General features: G+C 47.7%; 1 protein-coding gene across 2 annotated transcripts in view; it reads left to right on the top strand.

Moving 5' to 3' along the window:
• The window catches only part of CELF2 (CUGBP Elav-like family member 2), a 295483-nt gene that overhangs the window by 207165 nt on the left and 73769 nt on the right, over positions 1–14549 (top strand). For both annotated transcript variants that reach the window (XM_044915547.1, XM_044915546.1), the window contains one exon: positions 11943–11991. In XM_044915547.1, coding sequence (XP_044771482.1) covers positions 11943–11991 — 49 coding nt within the window. The remainder of the gene's footprint in view (positions 1–11942; positions 11992–14549) is intronic.

The raw sequence follows: 14549 nt of genomic DNA, 5'->3' as shown, positions 1-14549 counted from the left end.
CTACATCAATTGAACACTGGGAGCTTCTCATGAGTCCATTGAAAAGGACATAATGCAGTTTCATTGCCATGCAGTAGACAAGGTTGCAGCCTATAAAGTTGTCAATATTCAACTATTTATGATCTACAAAATGGCAATTGCACACCATTCAACCTAATAACATAGAGGTGTTCCTAGGTGACGAATATACAGCGGTTATGTTGGCAAAGGAAATACTGTCTCTTTATGCCTGAGGAAGGGCGCTGTGCCTTTTTGTGGATAAGCATGTGGATGAAGTTCCAGTAAGAGGTAGTTGTCCAGTTTGACTAGAGTTGAGGAGAAATGTTGAGCAATCATGAGAAATAAGCCTGAAAAGGTAATTTGGGGTCAAAGCATGGAGTTGTTTGAAAGGCCATGGAGCCGGAATTTAATTTGGCAGATCATGGAAAGTTTTTGGGCAAGAGACAGAAATTACTAGACCAGAGTTTTAGGCAAATTAAAAAGGCAGTGGTGTATGGGACACTTGGAAGGCAAGGACCAGAAGAGGTGAGGGGGTCATTTCAGGAGTCTGAGGGAGCAGGAACCAAGAGCTAACAAGGTGGCAGCAGGGGAAATAGTGAGGAGTAAAAAAGAAAAACAAATCGCAGGGAAATGAGATCTACATGGAGAATTCCTAGGGGAAGAAAACTCAGCAAATGTAGGGCCAAGCCAGAGCGGCAGTCAGGTGAGGGTCTGGGGAAACACACCCAGCAGCTGTCTCATCCAGCATGCAAGCTTCCAGTGGCTGACCGAAACTCAAGTGCAGTCCAGCAGGTTGTGCCGTCCAAAGGGTATTTCCTGCGGGGACGCCGCAGGGGTGTGGCCGAAAGCACCTGAGTGAGAGGATTCTGGGAAGCAGTACCAGGGATTGCCAGTAACAGGGTCGAGCCCTGGGAAGGAGGCGAGCCCCCCGCTTGGCCAGGACTCCGGGCTGGGTTCACAGGGAGTGAACAGTCACAGAAGGGCCAGGTCAACAAGCAGGGGTCCCCATGCAGAGTGAAGGCCAGCTGGAGAGGCACAGTGACCCAGGCACAAACACAGGGCTCAGCTCATCCCCATTCACGGGGGGGGGAGAACAAGGTAGTGGTGAACGACCTGAAAACAGGACTGTTGGAGAAAGGAGCCACCGTGAGCCTGGCAGGCTGGGTTCTCCTTTATCCCAAGGCTGTGTGAGAGCTGAGCCTAAAGATGGCCATTACCGGCAAAGGCTAATGTCAGAAGGATAATTTATTTTTAAACCAGACTCATTTGTCTTAAAGTATGAGATTATGCTAAGTTTGTGGCATGTGGAGTCATAGTACTGGAAATATAAATGAACTACCCAGGTCATTAAACCACTCCTTAATGGCCAGGCCAGGCATTATTATTTCAGTGTGTATTTTGCATGGCTCAATTAAGCAGCATGTCTAATTTAGCATCTGGGTAACATCTGGAAGAATGACTCTTGGAGCATCCATTGGTTTTGGAAGACAATTCCACAATCAAAAAGAAATCATGATTAGAAAGGATATCTGTATATTTCCCATTTAGTAATAAGGGCAAATTATTACCTTTCTCTTAATTTTGGCTCATTAATCAGTAGTGATTGTGATCTCCCAGCTGTCATACGAAAGCCTCGTTTGGTCTTCTGCGGTACTTGGGGCAGTCCCCGCAGCACTGTAATCCTATAAGCCTTTCCTTACAGTGAGTCTGCCCGTTTGTCTTCATTTCTAGAACTGTTTTATGCCCTCCGGTTTTTTTGTCATTAAAATATATAGATCTCAAGATTCTAGACAAAGCAAGGTGCAGTCTTACAATTTTAACTAGTTATGCTTTGCTTTTCACCAAATTTATTTGGGAGCTCAAATACTTGGATAAATTGCTTCTTATATCCCAAAGATGCAGTGACTGAGGAGGGGAGGCCTGAGCTGTCATCAAAGAAAGGGCTTTCTATTCACAATAATGTTGGTAAACACAATAACAGAGCCCTTCTACAGAAATAACAGCTAATGAGGTACCAACTTTGACTGGAGGGTTACAGAGAGACAGAGATTAACCTTTCTAAGTAATATACCATAGTTCCAAGAAAAGTCAAACTAAGAACAGAGTAACATCCTTCTTGAATAGCCAGGCTCCGGAACCACTTTGTTGTAACAATTCTGTTTCATTCACATCCCATGCCTCTTCCTTTGAGCCTATTCATTTTTCTTGTAATTTTAAGAGCACATAAAGCAAAATGGAAGCTTGTGTTACTATTTAGTATGAAAACACAGAACCTAATCACAGCTAATGAGTATAATAAATGCCGGGCCCTGGCTTCTCTTGAGTGTATATGGTGTATGTACAGAAGGGAACATAGGCTGAGTGACTAGGACACCGAGTTACAGATGGGGTTGTGGAATGTTACTTGACAGCCAATTAGAGTAATCTGTCAGAAATGATGACTTAATCACCATAACAGATTCCAAATTCCCTCCTAGAATTCCATCCAGAGTAATCTAATTTTCCCGCCATATTTTATTTTACTTATTTTATTTAAAAAAAAAATATTTTCCAGGACTGAATGGTTATGCTGCTTGTTTTTCCCCCTCTGGTATCACACCATGACTGTACTAGAAATGTAAACAGATAGTGTCATTACCCTGCAGCCCGATGGGCCAAAAGCAGATACAGAATTTGGGTTCTGTAGGTTTTTCTCCTGGATTTGGGAGTTGAATGAAACTCGCTGCATACCTCCCAGGTGAGCAAAAAAAGCCATTCCTTCCAGTATGTTATCCTGGCTTTGGAAGGGACCTTTTCTCCCCACCTCAGGGAAACCTTTATGCTAGCTAAAATAATAATGATAGTAATGACTTTATTCAGCGCTCTGCACTTCATGTGTATCAGTCAGTGGCTATCAGGAAGAAATAGTTCTTTCCACTCTGAGTTTTCTCCCCGAGTTGTGATTTGCTTTGGGAAGAGAAAAGGTACCTTGACTTTTATTTCTTTATTGTCATCATGTTCAAAGCCACTTTTTTTTCCTTGGCTTAGATCACTTCTATAAAAATTTAGGTTAGCAAATACTGGTTGCCAAGTTTTTGTGTTAACTCCGTTGGTGGCCATACACAAAAGCAATTTGGAATAGCCCTGGGATTCAAAGTGTAGATGAATCCCATGCACTGTGCTTCCACCAAGGAATCCCGTCTTGAGAGGGCAGCTCCGCACTCCATTTTCTGCAGACTTTCCAAAGCCATATTCAAATAGACGGGCATCATACAATCCAGTCGCTTAACAGGAAACCCACTGCCAGGGCTTTCTGGTGTGAATGATGCTTAGCCAACAAAAAGTGGTCCACACTGATTGATTATTTATAGATTCCAGTGTACTTTACTGTACTACCAGTTTGGGAGGAAACCACAAAATGTAGGATCAGTTAATGTCAGGGATTCAAAATTATTTTCCTCTCTGAGAATAGGTGATAGTAAAGGCTGGTCTTCATCAGTCCACTTCTCAATATAGGTGGGGAACATTTCAGATGGCTTGGCCATGAAACACATCTTAGGGTCTGATTCCATCGTGTGTGTCTTGTTTAGGAGGGCCTGATGAAGGGACTGTGGGAGAATCAGCACTGAACCTCTGCATTAGGACGTACAGCTCCTTCACAGTCAAATGGCTCCTTGGCTGGGGCAGTACTTTCCATACATGGCTCTAAGGCTGTGGGTTTTTTCTTTCCATCATTACAGCCATTTGAGTTTTCTTTCCTACCTTTTCCATGGAGGTAACACAGTAATTCCTGTTCTGAGGCTAACTTACAATGTTTCTTATGTGCATGTGCAATACACACGCTTGTATACATCCATACATATACACATGCACACTGCACACGCTCGTATATGAGTCTAAGAGGAAAGAAACTTATAGTTAGACAATCTTTATGTTTAGTGTAGAAGAGGGAAGTTATGGTAATTTTGCTGTTTCTTAGAAACCCGAGATTCACCTGCAGCACAACTGTGTGGATATATGCTAGGGGCAGTATGGAGGAGTGTTGGGGACGGAAGCTCCAGCCTGGGACAGTCCTGAGTCTCAATCCCTGTTCCACCGCTGACTTGCTCTCGGGCTTGGCCAGGTTACATATCCCTCGCTCTCTCGCTCCCCAACCCTCCTTGGCTCCCCATTTATACCTGTCTCAGGGTTGTTGGAACAGTTTAGACACATAAAGAGCCTACAACAGTGTTTGGCACAGGAAAAACGAGAAGGAAGGATTTCCTCTGTTTTTCACACACAAAAAAAGAAACAAAAAAACTCACAAAAATTGGGGGCACCTGGGTGGCTCAGTCGGTTAAATGTCTGCCTTCAGCTCAGATCATGATCCCAGGGTTCTGGGATCGAGCCCCACATCGGGCTCCCTGCTCAGTGGGGAGCCTGCTTCTCCCTCTCCCTCTGCCTTCTCCCCGCCCCCCCCATTTGTGCTCTCTCGCTCTCTCTGAAAATAAATAAAATCTTTTAAAAAACATCTCACAAAAATTGCCTGAATTCTCTACTTCACCTACCAGGTGTAGCTATGGGCTGGTTGTAGCTGATGCAGCACACGGATTTGGGTCTTCCGACTCCTTGCAGAGGTGCCATTCTGTTAAAGGTATCTTCACAAGTTGACCACACTATAGTCCTTAGTAAGGCTGCGTCGACATTCCGGAAGCCACCTTGGTCTCTCTCCACCCTCCCTGACGCTGAGCCTAGTAGAACCGTGACCGAAAATGCCGCAGTCACCCACCTGGAGAGCCGGGCTGGCCGACGTGGCTTCGGGTGCCTCACCGTAACGGCAGACCCCCCGGCAATACGGACTTCGATCTGCGGGCATGGCACGTTCCAGTGGAAGGCAAATCTTTTGAAACTCCTTTTTGCCACTTCTACCACCTTTTTTGAGAAAAATGCAGGAAGTACAGGTGCTTTGGGTACTTCACGGTGTCCTGTACAGTGAGGCTGGAGGTGGTCTGCACGAGCTGTATGTGCGTCATCACAGAGGGAAAGAAAAGTTCCCGTTGGTCTTGAAGGGCTGGAGTCCTGTCATTTTCTCACTTGGTGCATGGCTCTCGTGTGAAGTCACGTCTTTCCACCCCCCTTCTCTCCCTTTAAATATTTTATGGGCAGTGAGCTTATAATATGTACCATCACGGCTGTTCCCTCAGGGGTCAAGACAGGTTTAATAATGAGATGCAGAAGAGTGACTGTAAAACCCACTTTAGGTTAAGAAATGGCATGTTTTATTGAATCTCGTGTTAAAGGTGGTTAACTCATCAATGGGTGATGGCTGGGGTTAAACAAGTTTCAACACGAGTTCTCCTCGGTGTGAAAAACCAGCCTGTCTCCTTCCCCCAGACCCTCCAGCTCCCAGATGAGGCCGGGGTTAACACTGGCTGTCGAAACTCAGAGGTTCCCCCTCATTCACCACAGGACCGGGGCGGAGAGGTTTGGCGAAATCCCGCCAGACTGCAGGTATAATGGGGACTCCAGAGAGCATAGCTCGTGAAAGCCGCTGCTCTGTGGGCCAACCCATCCCTGTCGCTGTGACGTGACAGGACCCGTGATGCGGGCGGGGCTCTGCACAGCTCCCTGTACGTGCGGTGACCCCCACGGACTTGGCGTGACGGCTCTGCTCCAACGTTCCGTCCTCCTGTTCATTTTCACGAGCTGCAGCCAGGCGCTTCTGTGATGCGTCAAAGGTCAATGCGTTCAGGAGTGAGGAGCGTCGGGTCCTATCAGGAGACCTGCCATTCTGAAGACCAGGGGTTGGGGGGGACAAGGGGAGGGAAGGCCAAGGGCCGCTCACTCAGGAGGCGCTGGGAGAAAGGGGGAGAGAGGGGGAGGCTCTATACTGGAAGGCTGGCGTGCCCCGACGCCCACCGACAGCTTCCCACGAGAGTGCCCACGTCGGGACGGCAGCCTGCGTGGTGTCGTTGTTGATGCCATGCTCAGATCTGGTGCAAGATTCAGCCCTTAACCTCAAGAAGCCCCAACTCACTGGAAGCCTGATCAGGTCCCCAAGAAATGGACCTCAGTGAACTGCAGTAACTGTCCTTTTCTCTGGGAGTTTCCACCTTCTGTACGTGGGATGGAACACTTACTACACAGATGTCACCGAAATTAAACTGATTTCTAAGGAACATGCTCGGTTCCAGTCATCCCCCCCACACCCTCCTCCCACCAGGAGGGAAGGAGCTCTTAAAATTTCCCCTTTTTGTTAGATTTCATCTGTTTTTAAAAAACAAACAGGGCTAGAGACCAAGAAGTTAACCAGTACCTTAATGTGTAACTGGAGGCAAAATGTTGTTCTACAATAAAATGACAAATTCATGTGCAAAGAAATCTTCGAGGAAATAGATTTAGAAGGCTTTCTTCATAGAAATGCAAACTTGATGAAATGTGTTAAGTCAAATTTACTGCCATGAACAGGATCCGTTTCCAAAACGATTGATCTTGGCATGTCCCCAGGACAAGCATTCTGCCAACAGGGAATCCCATGGTCTTGCTTTGCTCCAAGGACAAGCTGACTTGAACACTAGTAATAGACTGGGCACTCTGGTTTCATCGTGCCTCAGGAAAACCGCCCTGTGGATGTCACAGGCTGGTGTGTGTACAATTTCTAGACTCCTCCAACAGAGGTGCCATTGGATAGATCATGACAATACAGACCCCTGAAGATTTTTTTCCAGACTCTGCCCACCCTGTATGCTTATGGAGATGCAGATTCAACTTCATTAGCGTGTGTCTCTTAGGAGACTCCTTGCAAAAATTCTTGAAGATTGTCCTCCCCTAGGGAACCACCCTCAAGCCTGACTCTGAGATTGCCTTAGGACTGGTGAGGCATTAGGGGATTGGAAGCATGACTGCCAAATTCCCTGGTCCTTCGTCCAGTCTGCTATTGTCAGCTGGGACCTCCAGGTGCAGAACACAGGCTCCGGGCCCCACCCCCTGCCCATCCCCCAAAGGCGGGGGGGAGGGGGTGCAGGGGCAGCCATTTTCCCCCCTCACAACAGACATAGTCTAGAGAAGCAGTGGTTTGGACACCCTGGTTTCATCTTTTGTTCTTGACGACGTGGTGAGGGTAGGGTTGCTGGCCACCAGTCTGGTTCCAAGTTTTAATTCAAGCTTGAGTAGACTTGCATTGTTTTCATCTTACTTGAAATTCTCCACTCCCTGAGCATATCCCTCACTCTTAGCCTGGTTATGCTGCTTTAGGTATTTCGTATTCAGTGAATGACCTTCTTTAGTGACTTCTGTTGCTTCCTCTCTTAGTTAGAAGGTCGTCACATCATTCTCTTGTAGCAACATGGCTGGTTTTCTCTTATTCTGTGCCTCAGAGTGTGTTCTCTACTCTGAAACGGCCTTCCTTCGGGTCCTGGTGAGCGTTAGGATTCCTTCAGGACTGAACTCAAACTCTGCTCTGGCTCAGACACCTTCTCTGGCTCGCCCTCCCTGTGTCTGCGTCCAGCATCTCTGAGTCCCCACACTGCGTGTCTCAGCGTGTGTGTGCCACTGATGTGGCTGTCGCCACCACTGTATTATAAGCTCCAGTGGGACCAGACTCTTCCATCCGTGAGTTCGCAGCATCTCACTAACATGGCATCTGGTAAACGAAGAAATAAGTGAACAAATGCGTAGTGCTAGTCTGACTGTGTCAAATCTTTGAACCATTTCCTGTCAAAGGAAAGGAATCCCTTTATTACACCTTGAAACTGTCCACTAAATGCCGGCTCCTTTCCGTCACTTTCTCACTCCACTCAACAAATCTCCCAAACTTCTTTGGAATAATGAAATTTTGAGGAAGTGAAACATTACGAAAACAACTCCTCCAAACCATTTTTTTTGGTCTTCCTTGATGTTTATATCCCATAAATGTATAACTCAAATGCACTGTTCGTGATAATGAGCCATTCTTAATACAGTACTGATTGAACACCCCTCTCCAAGAAGGTCACAGTGCTGTACACACATGATCCCCATAGTCTTCATGACATACCTGAAGGAGGGTGACCGCCCATTCAGAATTCACCACGCTCTGACAATCCAACTATGTGAAGTTGACTTTCTCTCTCTCGGGGCCAGGGGAGGACCAGAGCAAAGTTCAAGTCTGCAGTGGCAATGGCCATGTTCTTACTATTGATCTTACATTCCAGAGCCTTCGGGGCAGTCTCAGGTCAGAAACGGAGATGAGTCTCTCAGCAGCTGCAGGAAAACCAAGAGTCAAGTCTTGGAGTAATACTCATCATAAAGTGCGTAGATGAAGTGTTCAGGGAGGTCAAAGGAGGGAAGGTGACTTCCGCCGGGTGGGGTACGGCAGCGCCTTCAGTGAGTGGGGCCTGCGGTCCTTCATTGTAGGCTCGTGCGTCCAAGTCCCATGTTGGACATTTAGTAGAGAAGCAGTGTGATCTGGGGTAATCGGCCCTGAATGAAATGGAGAGAGCTTAGATGTTTGATCCCAACTCTGTCGTTAGTCAGCTGTGCGTGAAGTCACGGTTCCCTTCAGACGTATAAATGAAGAGCATTGGGCTGAATGCTCCCCAGGCCCTTGACAGCTTTAGAGCAGAACGATTTCTGTTCTTGCAGAAGCTCCCAGAGCTGCTGCCCCAGACCTCCGTGCACATCAGAGGTCCGGCTGAATGCCCATATCACTCTGTCTAGGCCCCTTTTCTGATGTTTGCCACCATTTGTTCTTCTTTCTCTTTGTGCACATCAGCTGCCATGATGGATGGGAAGCTCGCTGAGGGCAAGAGTCCTCTTCATTCATTTTTGTGTCCTGTACATAGTGTAGGTACACTCACCTCCTGTCTCCTTGCCTCAACCTGTGACTCTCATCTGACCCTTTTCAGCACGTTGACCTGTTGTCTTTGCTCTCTGGAAAAGAAAGATGCCACATCCTCATCCTCTGCCCCAGACTCCACTGAGCGAATCTTCTTGAGATAGTCACGTGCAGTTCTCGTATCTCCTGCTGCTCTCCTCCCTATTACTCCCCAGCTCCTGCAGTGTGGCATTCTGGCCCCACTGCCCCACAGAAACTGCTTTTGATCAGTTCCCAGAAGAAAATCGTATTGTCATATCCAAAAGGATACTTGGGCATTTCCATCGTAGCATGCTCTGACCATCACCTTGTTCTGAAAGCTCTCCCGCGGGGCTCCTACGTAACCAGTTATTCCTGCTCAAAACCTCTTCGCTTCCTCTTTCTTGATATTCTCTATGGTTCTCTTGATAGTCCTTGGCTCTTGGCTCTTTTCACTGTACGTTCCCTCATGAACAGTTTCACCCATGCCCATGGCCCCAGAGCCATCACTACAGCCTGGGTGCTCTGTGGCACCCAACTTGTCTCCAGCCCCAGTCACATCGAGTGTGGCATGTCCAGACCTGCACTAATCAGTTTCCCCTCTTTGGGCCATGTTTCCCCTCTTTGGGCCATGCTCCCGTGATGGTTCTCATTCCCCCTCATCCCCATAACCAGCCAGTTGCCTCTGAGGTTTAGACCATCAATTTCACACGGATGTCCGCAGTAGCCTCTTAGCGGCCCCCCCCACCCTGTCCCAATTTATCCACCACATTGTAGCCAGAAAGGACTTTTCTGGAATTTAGATTTGATCTTGTTGCCCTTGCTACTTGAATCTTCTATGCCTGACTTGACTTTTAGACACAATTTCAGTTCCTTAGTACACAGGATCCTCTTGAGACCCAGGTGCCAACTGCCTTTGCATCTCCTTCTTGCGCCCTTCCCCACACACATATTGGCCTCCTTGCTAGGAGGAAGTATGCTTTTTCTCACCATTGTGCCTTGCACAGGATATTCTCTTGGTTTCAGATGCCATTTCCCCCTCTTCTGCGAGCAAGTCCAACTTGACCTTTAGGACTCGAATCACATATCCCCTTTGCTAAGAAGCCTTCACTTTCCTCCCCAGGCAGAATGAAGTGCTTGCTCCCTTGAGCTCCTGCACCCCCTTGCTCTTCTGTCTAGCATAGCACTTCCCATGTTGCTCCTGGGGCTGTTGACACATCAGCCTCCCCCATACACACTGAGCACCCGAAGGGCCTGAAATTCTTTATTGGGCCTTGTTCCCCAGTTCCTAGCCTAGAGCCTGAGACACAGTGGGTACTTCACCCATCTTTGCTGAATAGATGGATAAAGCCATGCTAGAAGGGTAGCCACACAGAGACTCAGCCCATCTTCCCCAAGCATGAGCTGTAGGATAGAGCCCACCTTACCCAGCCCCAACCAGGACTTTTCCACATTTTACTTCTGTCTGCTTTTTAGGGATAAATTCCAGTCTTTTCTGAAAAGATTGCTCTACTTGCTGACCCCTGAACATTCCATTCTCATTCTAGTCTCTCCTCCACAAATTGAGTATGTTAATGGAGTGGGAATCCGAGTAGACCCCACATGTAAAGGCCTATGTTCTGTGCATAAGAGCATCTTGCCTTTTAGAATAAACAAAGCAGGGTGCCTGGGTGGCTCAGATGGTTAAGCGTCTGCCTTCGGCTCAGGTCATGATCCCGGGGTCCTGGGATCGAGTCCCGCATCGGGCTCCCTGCTAGGCGGGGAGCCTCCTTCTCCCTCTGCCTCTGCCTCTCTCTCTCTCTCTCTCTGACTCTCATGAATAAATATATAAAACATTTAAAAAAAAAATAAAGAATAAACGAAGCAGCCCTGAATTATTTAGCCTCTCGTCCCCTGATAGTACTCCCTCTTTCCCATTCCCCTTGTGTTTTGAAGACCCTGCCAGGCATTAGCTACACATGGCCCTAACTGCCTGATGATAATTTTCCATCATTTAAGTGCCAGAGCCAAGTACCATTCCCCTTTCCTTTAAATTAGATAAAACCCAGAGCTGGGGCTTGCAAGTGATGGAAGTCCACTGGGGGAATTAAAGGTTCAGAGAGAACGGGACCCATTATAATAAAAGCATTTGCAAGGCCAGTGATTCCATCTACACTGTGGCTCTGAGGTTCCTTGGGGTATGATGAAATATAAAGCGAGAGGACCTTTGAAAGTGGTTGGATGAATTTATTTTAATTGGAAATGGTGGTAGCGTTCTGCGCTTGGAGTAAACTCTGTGGATCGTGCACGGTGGTGAGATGGGCATTGTGTAAAGAGCCACAGAGCACCCAGGGGCACCACGATTCAGGACCTTGGCGCCACTCTGTCTCAGGTTCCTCCCACTCCTGCACACCTACCAAGCGAACCTGATCGTCAGATCCATGCCTCCTGCCCTCCCTCCCACCTCCCCTCCCTCCTCCCCTCCCTCCTCCATCCCTTTAGTAGCTCTGCATTCCTCTGTCATACTTTGTATTTGAGAAAAATTACGTAATAGCGCCTAAATCAATCAACTGCTAGACCTTCAAATTACTCATAATTGTGAGGTCTAAGAAAAATCCCTGCAGCAGAGAGCATGGCCAGAAGAAAAACAAAGACAATCTGCATTTAAATGTGTAATATACTACAGAATAACAGTAGTTCATTTTTCCCAGCATGTCCTGGGCCCTGTTCACGGTGCTCCCTTTATATGCCTTTGCTCATTTCATTCCTGCCATGCAGGTGTTACCTCCGTTGCACAGATAAGGAAACTGAGGCTCAGAGAAGTTAGCACACTTGCCCAAAATCATGTGGCAATGATGATGAACGGCAGAGCCAGAACTGCCTATAAGATATGGGCAGAAACTATACTGAGTGGCAGAACCAGGTTTCAAACTCAGGTCTGACTACAAAGCCCAATCCTGTGTCGCAGGGCCCAGTGACTCAAAAGGGTTCTATTCCTGAACGTCACCACAGGCTTGCATTTTCATGCGTTTACTTTTGACGGGGAGAGATCCTGTTATTACTGATGTGTCCTTTTAACAGTTTGAGGACTCAAGTTTAATAGTGTGGGGTTTCTGAGACTGTTCATACAGTTGTTCAATCTGCCTTTACTTTCTCACTTTTGTATTTTTAGATGCATCATCCCATTCAGATGAAACCTGCAGATAGTGAAAAGTCAAACGGTAGGTGGTGACCAACTGTCTCATGTAATACTGTCTGTTTCTTTCAATGAAGGAGTCAGACGGGGGAGGGAGGAGCCGGCCCCATGTGCTTCCTGCTCTGGGAAAAGTGGGGGATACGTCTCTGGTGTAAAGATCTGTTGAAGACATTGCAAGAAATGGTTTTCCGTGTCCCTCTGTTCGGGGCTTGCTCTGTGTGGTAACTCTGTGGCCTTTGCCTCTTGTTGATCCCCTCCCACCGAGCAAGCATCCCAGGACACCTGATGGAGAGAAAGGACCTCAGGGTGTGTAAAGTGGATGGGCGGGAAAGGGCTCACCCACCAAGAATGCTGCTTGTCTTTTCTCCTCCTTTGGTGTGTTCCTCTATGGCACTCTTCTCTAAGTTGTACCGATGCATCTGCATCCAAATTCATTCAGAATTCAGCCAGCTGATTACATAAACGGACGCTCAGTACTAAAATATGCATGGGATGATATCTGTGAAATCATCGAGATTTACCTCTCCAAGATGCGGGAGGGCCGATAGCCACATTTCTCTCTCCTAACTTTCTGCTTCCGTTTACACCCGCCTTCTGTCCCCATTTTGTTCTTTGAATTCACTGAAATGTATGTTAAAGGAATCTTCTACCTTCTCAGACCTCAGCGCGTCTCCATCCCCCAAGACTGACATAATCAGCACTGTTTGCTTCCACAGGCAGGTCGGCACCTCATTAATTAGTAATCAGGGCAGAAGCCATGCACTCAGAGATCTGCATATCTGCAAATGTAAATTATGATTGGGGTCTAAATCTCTCCACAAGGCATTTTTTGCTAATTGTAGTGCATCCCATTTTCTGGCTTCTTCACAGACTAGGAAGTTTTGAAGAAAATTCCAAGTCAGAGCATGGTACCACCAGCACCTGATTGATCCATCAGGGAGTAGACTTGGGCGCTTACCCCCTCTCCCCACCCATCTCCTCCACCACTGCACCCCTGTCTGAGAGTCTGTTCCCTTCTTACCGTACCACATACCGCAAAGGCAGCATCCAGCATCAGAGGGTCCAAAACCTCACCCTGCTTTCCTGCAGGACCCCGGTCAGGTGACTTCACCCCTTTATTCAGCAGTTACCCCATGATGACTTACTGTGGGTGGGGCCTGTTGCTAGGGGCTGGGCTTCGGCCCTGAGTCTGAAGCAGAATAAGGGGAAGGACTAAGAAAGACACTGCCCTGACCCCATGGAACTTACTGACATTGAGTCTACTGATCTAACGGTCACTTAACAACCAAACTTGGATCTCCTCATTCATGAAATGAGAGTCATGGTCACTACCTCCATAGATAGGTGTTTTTTGTTTTTTGTTTGACTCACATAAGATACAACAGTGCTTTGCAAACAATAGAGCACCACTTCTCTAAAATGTGGGTTATTGTTACCTCCCAGATTTTTCTCTGGCCTCATAGGGCTCTGCACTGAGAGTATCTACAGGCAGAAGGCCAGGTGCCCATGCTGACTCCTGAGCCTTTTTGCTCCAGAAGTACACATTTACAGTCTGTTCTGTTCCTCATGGGAGAGAGGAGTTGTGTATTCGGGGGATGAACCCTGTCTGTGAAGTCATCTGGGAGCTCCTGGCCCCTAAGAGATGCTCCCTGTCTTTGGACTCTTAATTCTCTAGCCTGGGTCAGGACAAGGGCCATGAAGGAGGTGTGGTCTTATTTCTGAACCTTGGGTCACTGTTATAAAAACAGGATGAATTAGATAACTCCTCTGGAGATGTTTGACCTGGAATACCCAAGTAGCTGGGCCATGAAAGGGTTTCTTCTTTAGCTTTGCCGCTGTGTGGACACAATGCCTGACTTAGAGAACCCGTTCTATAGGCTAGAGACCTGGAGGTCTCAACTGGTTGGTCACCCTTGCTTCTAGTGTCAGCTCTGGACTCCGAGGCTGATGTTTGCTCTGGGTTTAGAATGGCAGCAACAGAGTAGAACCGCCCTCAGCCAACCATTTTGCCAAGCAGGATTAGACACTGTTATTACTAAGATGCAAAGATACCTAAAAATGCCGTTGTTCAGGAAGCAACTCAGGGTAGCAGGTAAAAGCTATCTCGAGGAGCTCAGACTTGACCCCTGCCTGACCATGCACGTGTTGACTGGGTCCTTGGGCAGGTTCTGTAACCTCACCCAGGCCCCATATCTCTGGCTGCAAGAGGGGGCGCTCGGTGGTCCGCACTCTGAATTCTTCTTGTGACGCCCATCTTACGGGGTGCTTCAAGGAGTACATAAGTTAACATCTACAAAGAACTTGGCCTAATGCCTGGCACTTAGTGAATATTTGCTCTGCTAAGTCATCAGTGCGCTTGTGGGAGGTGAGCGGTGGTGTTATGCTTTGTGGGCAGCCGAGGCTGCCGCTCCTACCAAAGCATGGCTCCGGACACACGGAGGAAAAACCACCTCCACACACCTTCTCGTTGGGCCAGTTCTTCCTTTGCTTTATAGATTGACCTTCACTTTCTGAGTTTCCAGGGCGGCGGGGGGGGGGGGGGGGGGGGGGGGGGGGGGAGAAAAGGGGAGGGAGGGGGGAGAG

This window comes from Neomonachus schauinslandi, chromosome 5, assembly GCF_002201575.2.
Source record: "Neomonachus schauinslandi chromosome 5, ASM220157v2, whole genome shotgun sequence".
NCBI lineage: Eukaryota > Metazoa > Chordata > Mammalia > Carnivora > Phocidae > Neomonachus > Neomonachus schauinslandi.
Note: the sequence above shows the minus strand (reverse complement) of the source record. Positions and strands in the feature narration are given on the sequence as shown.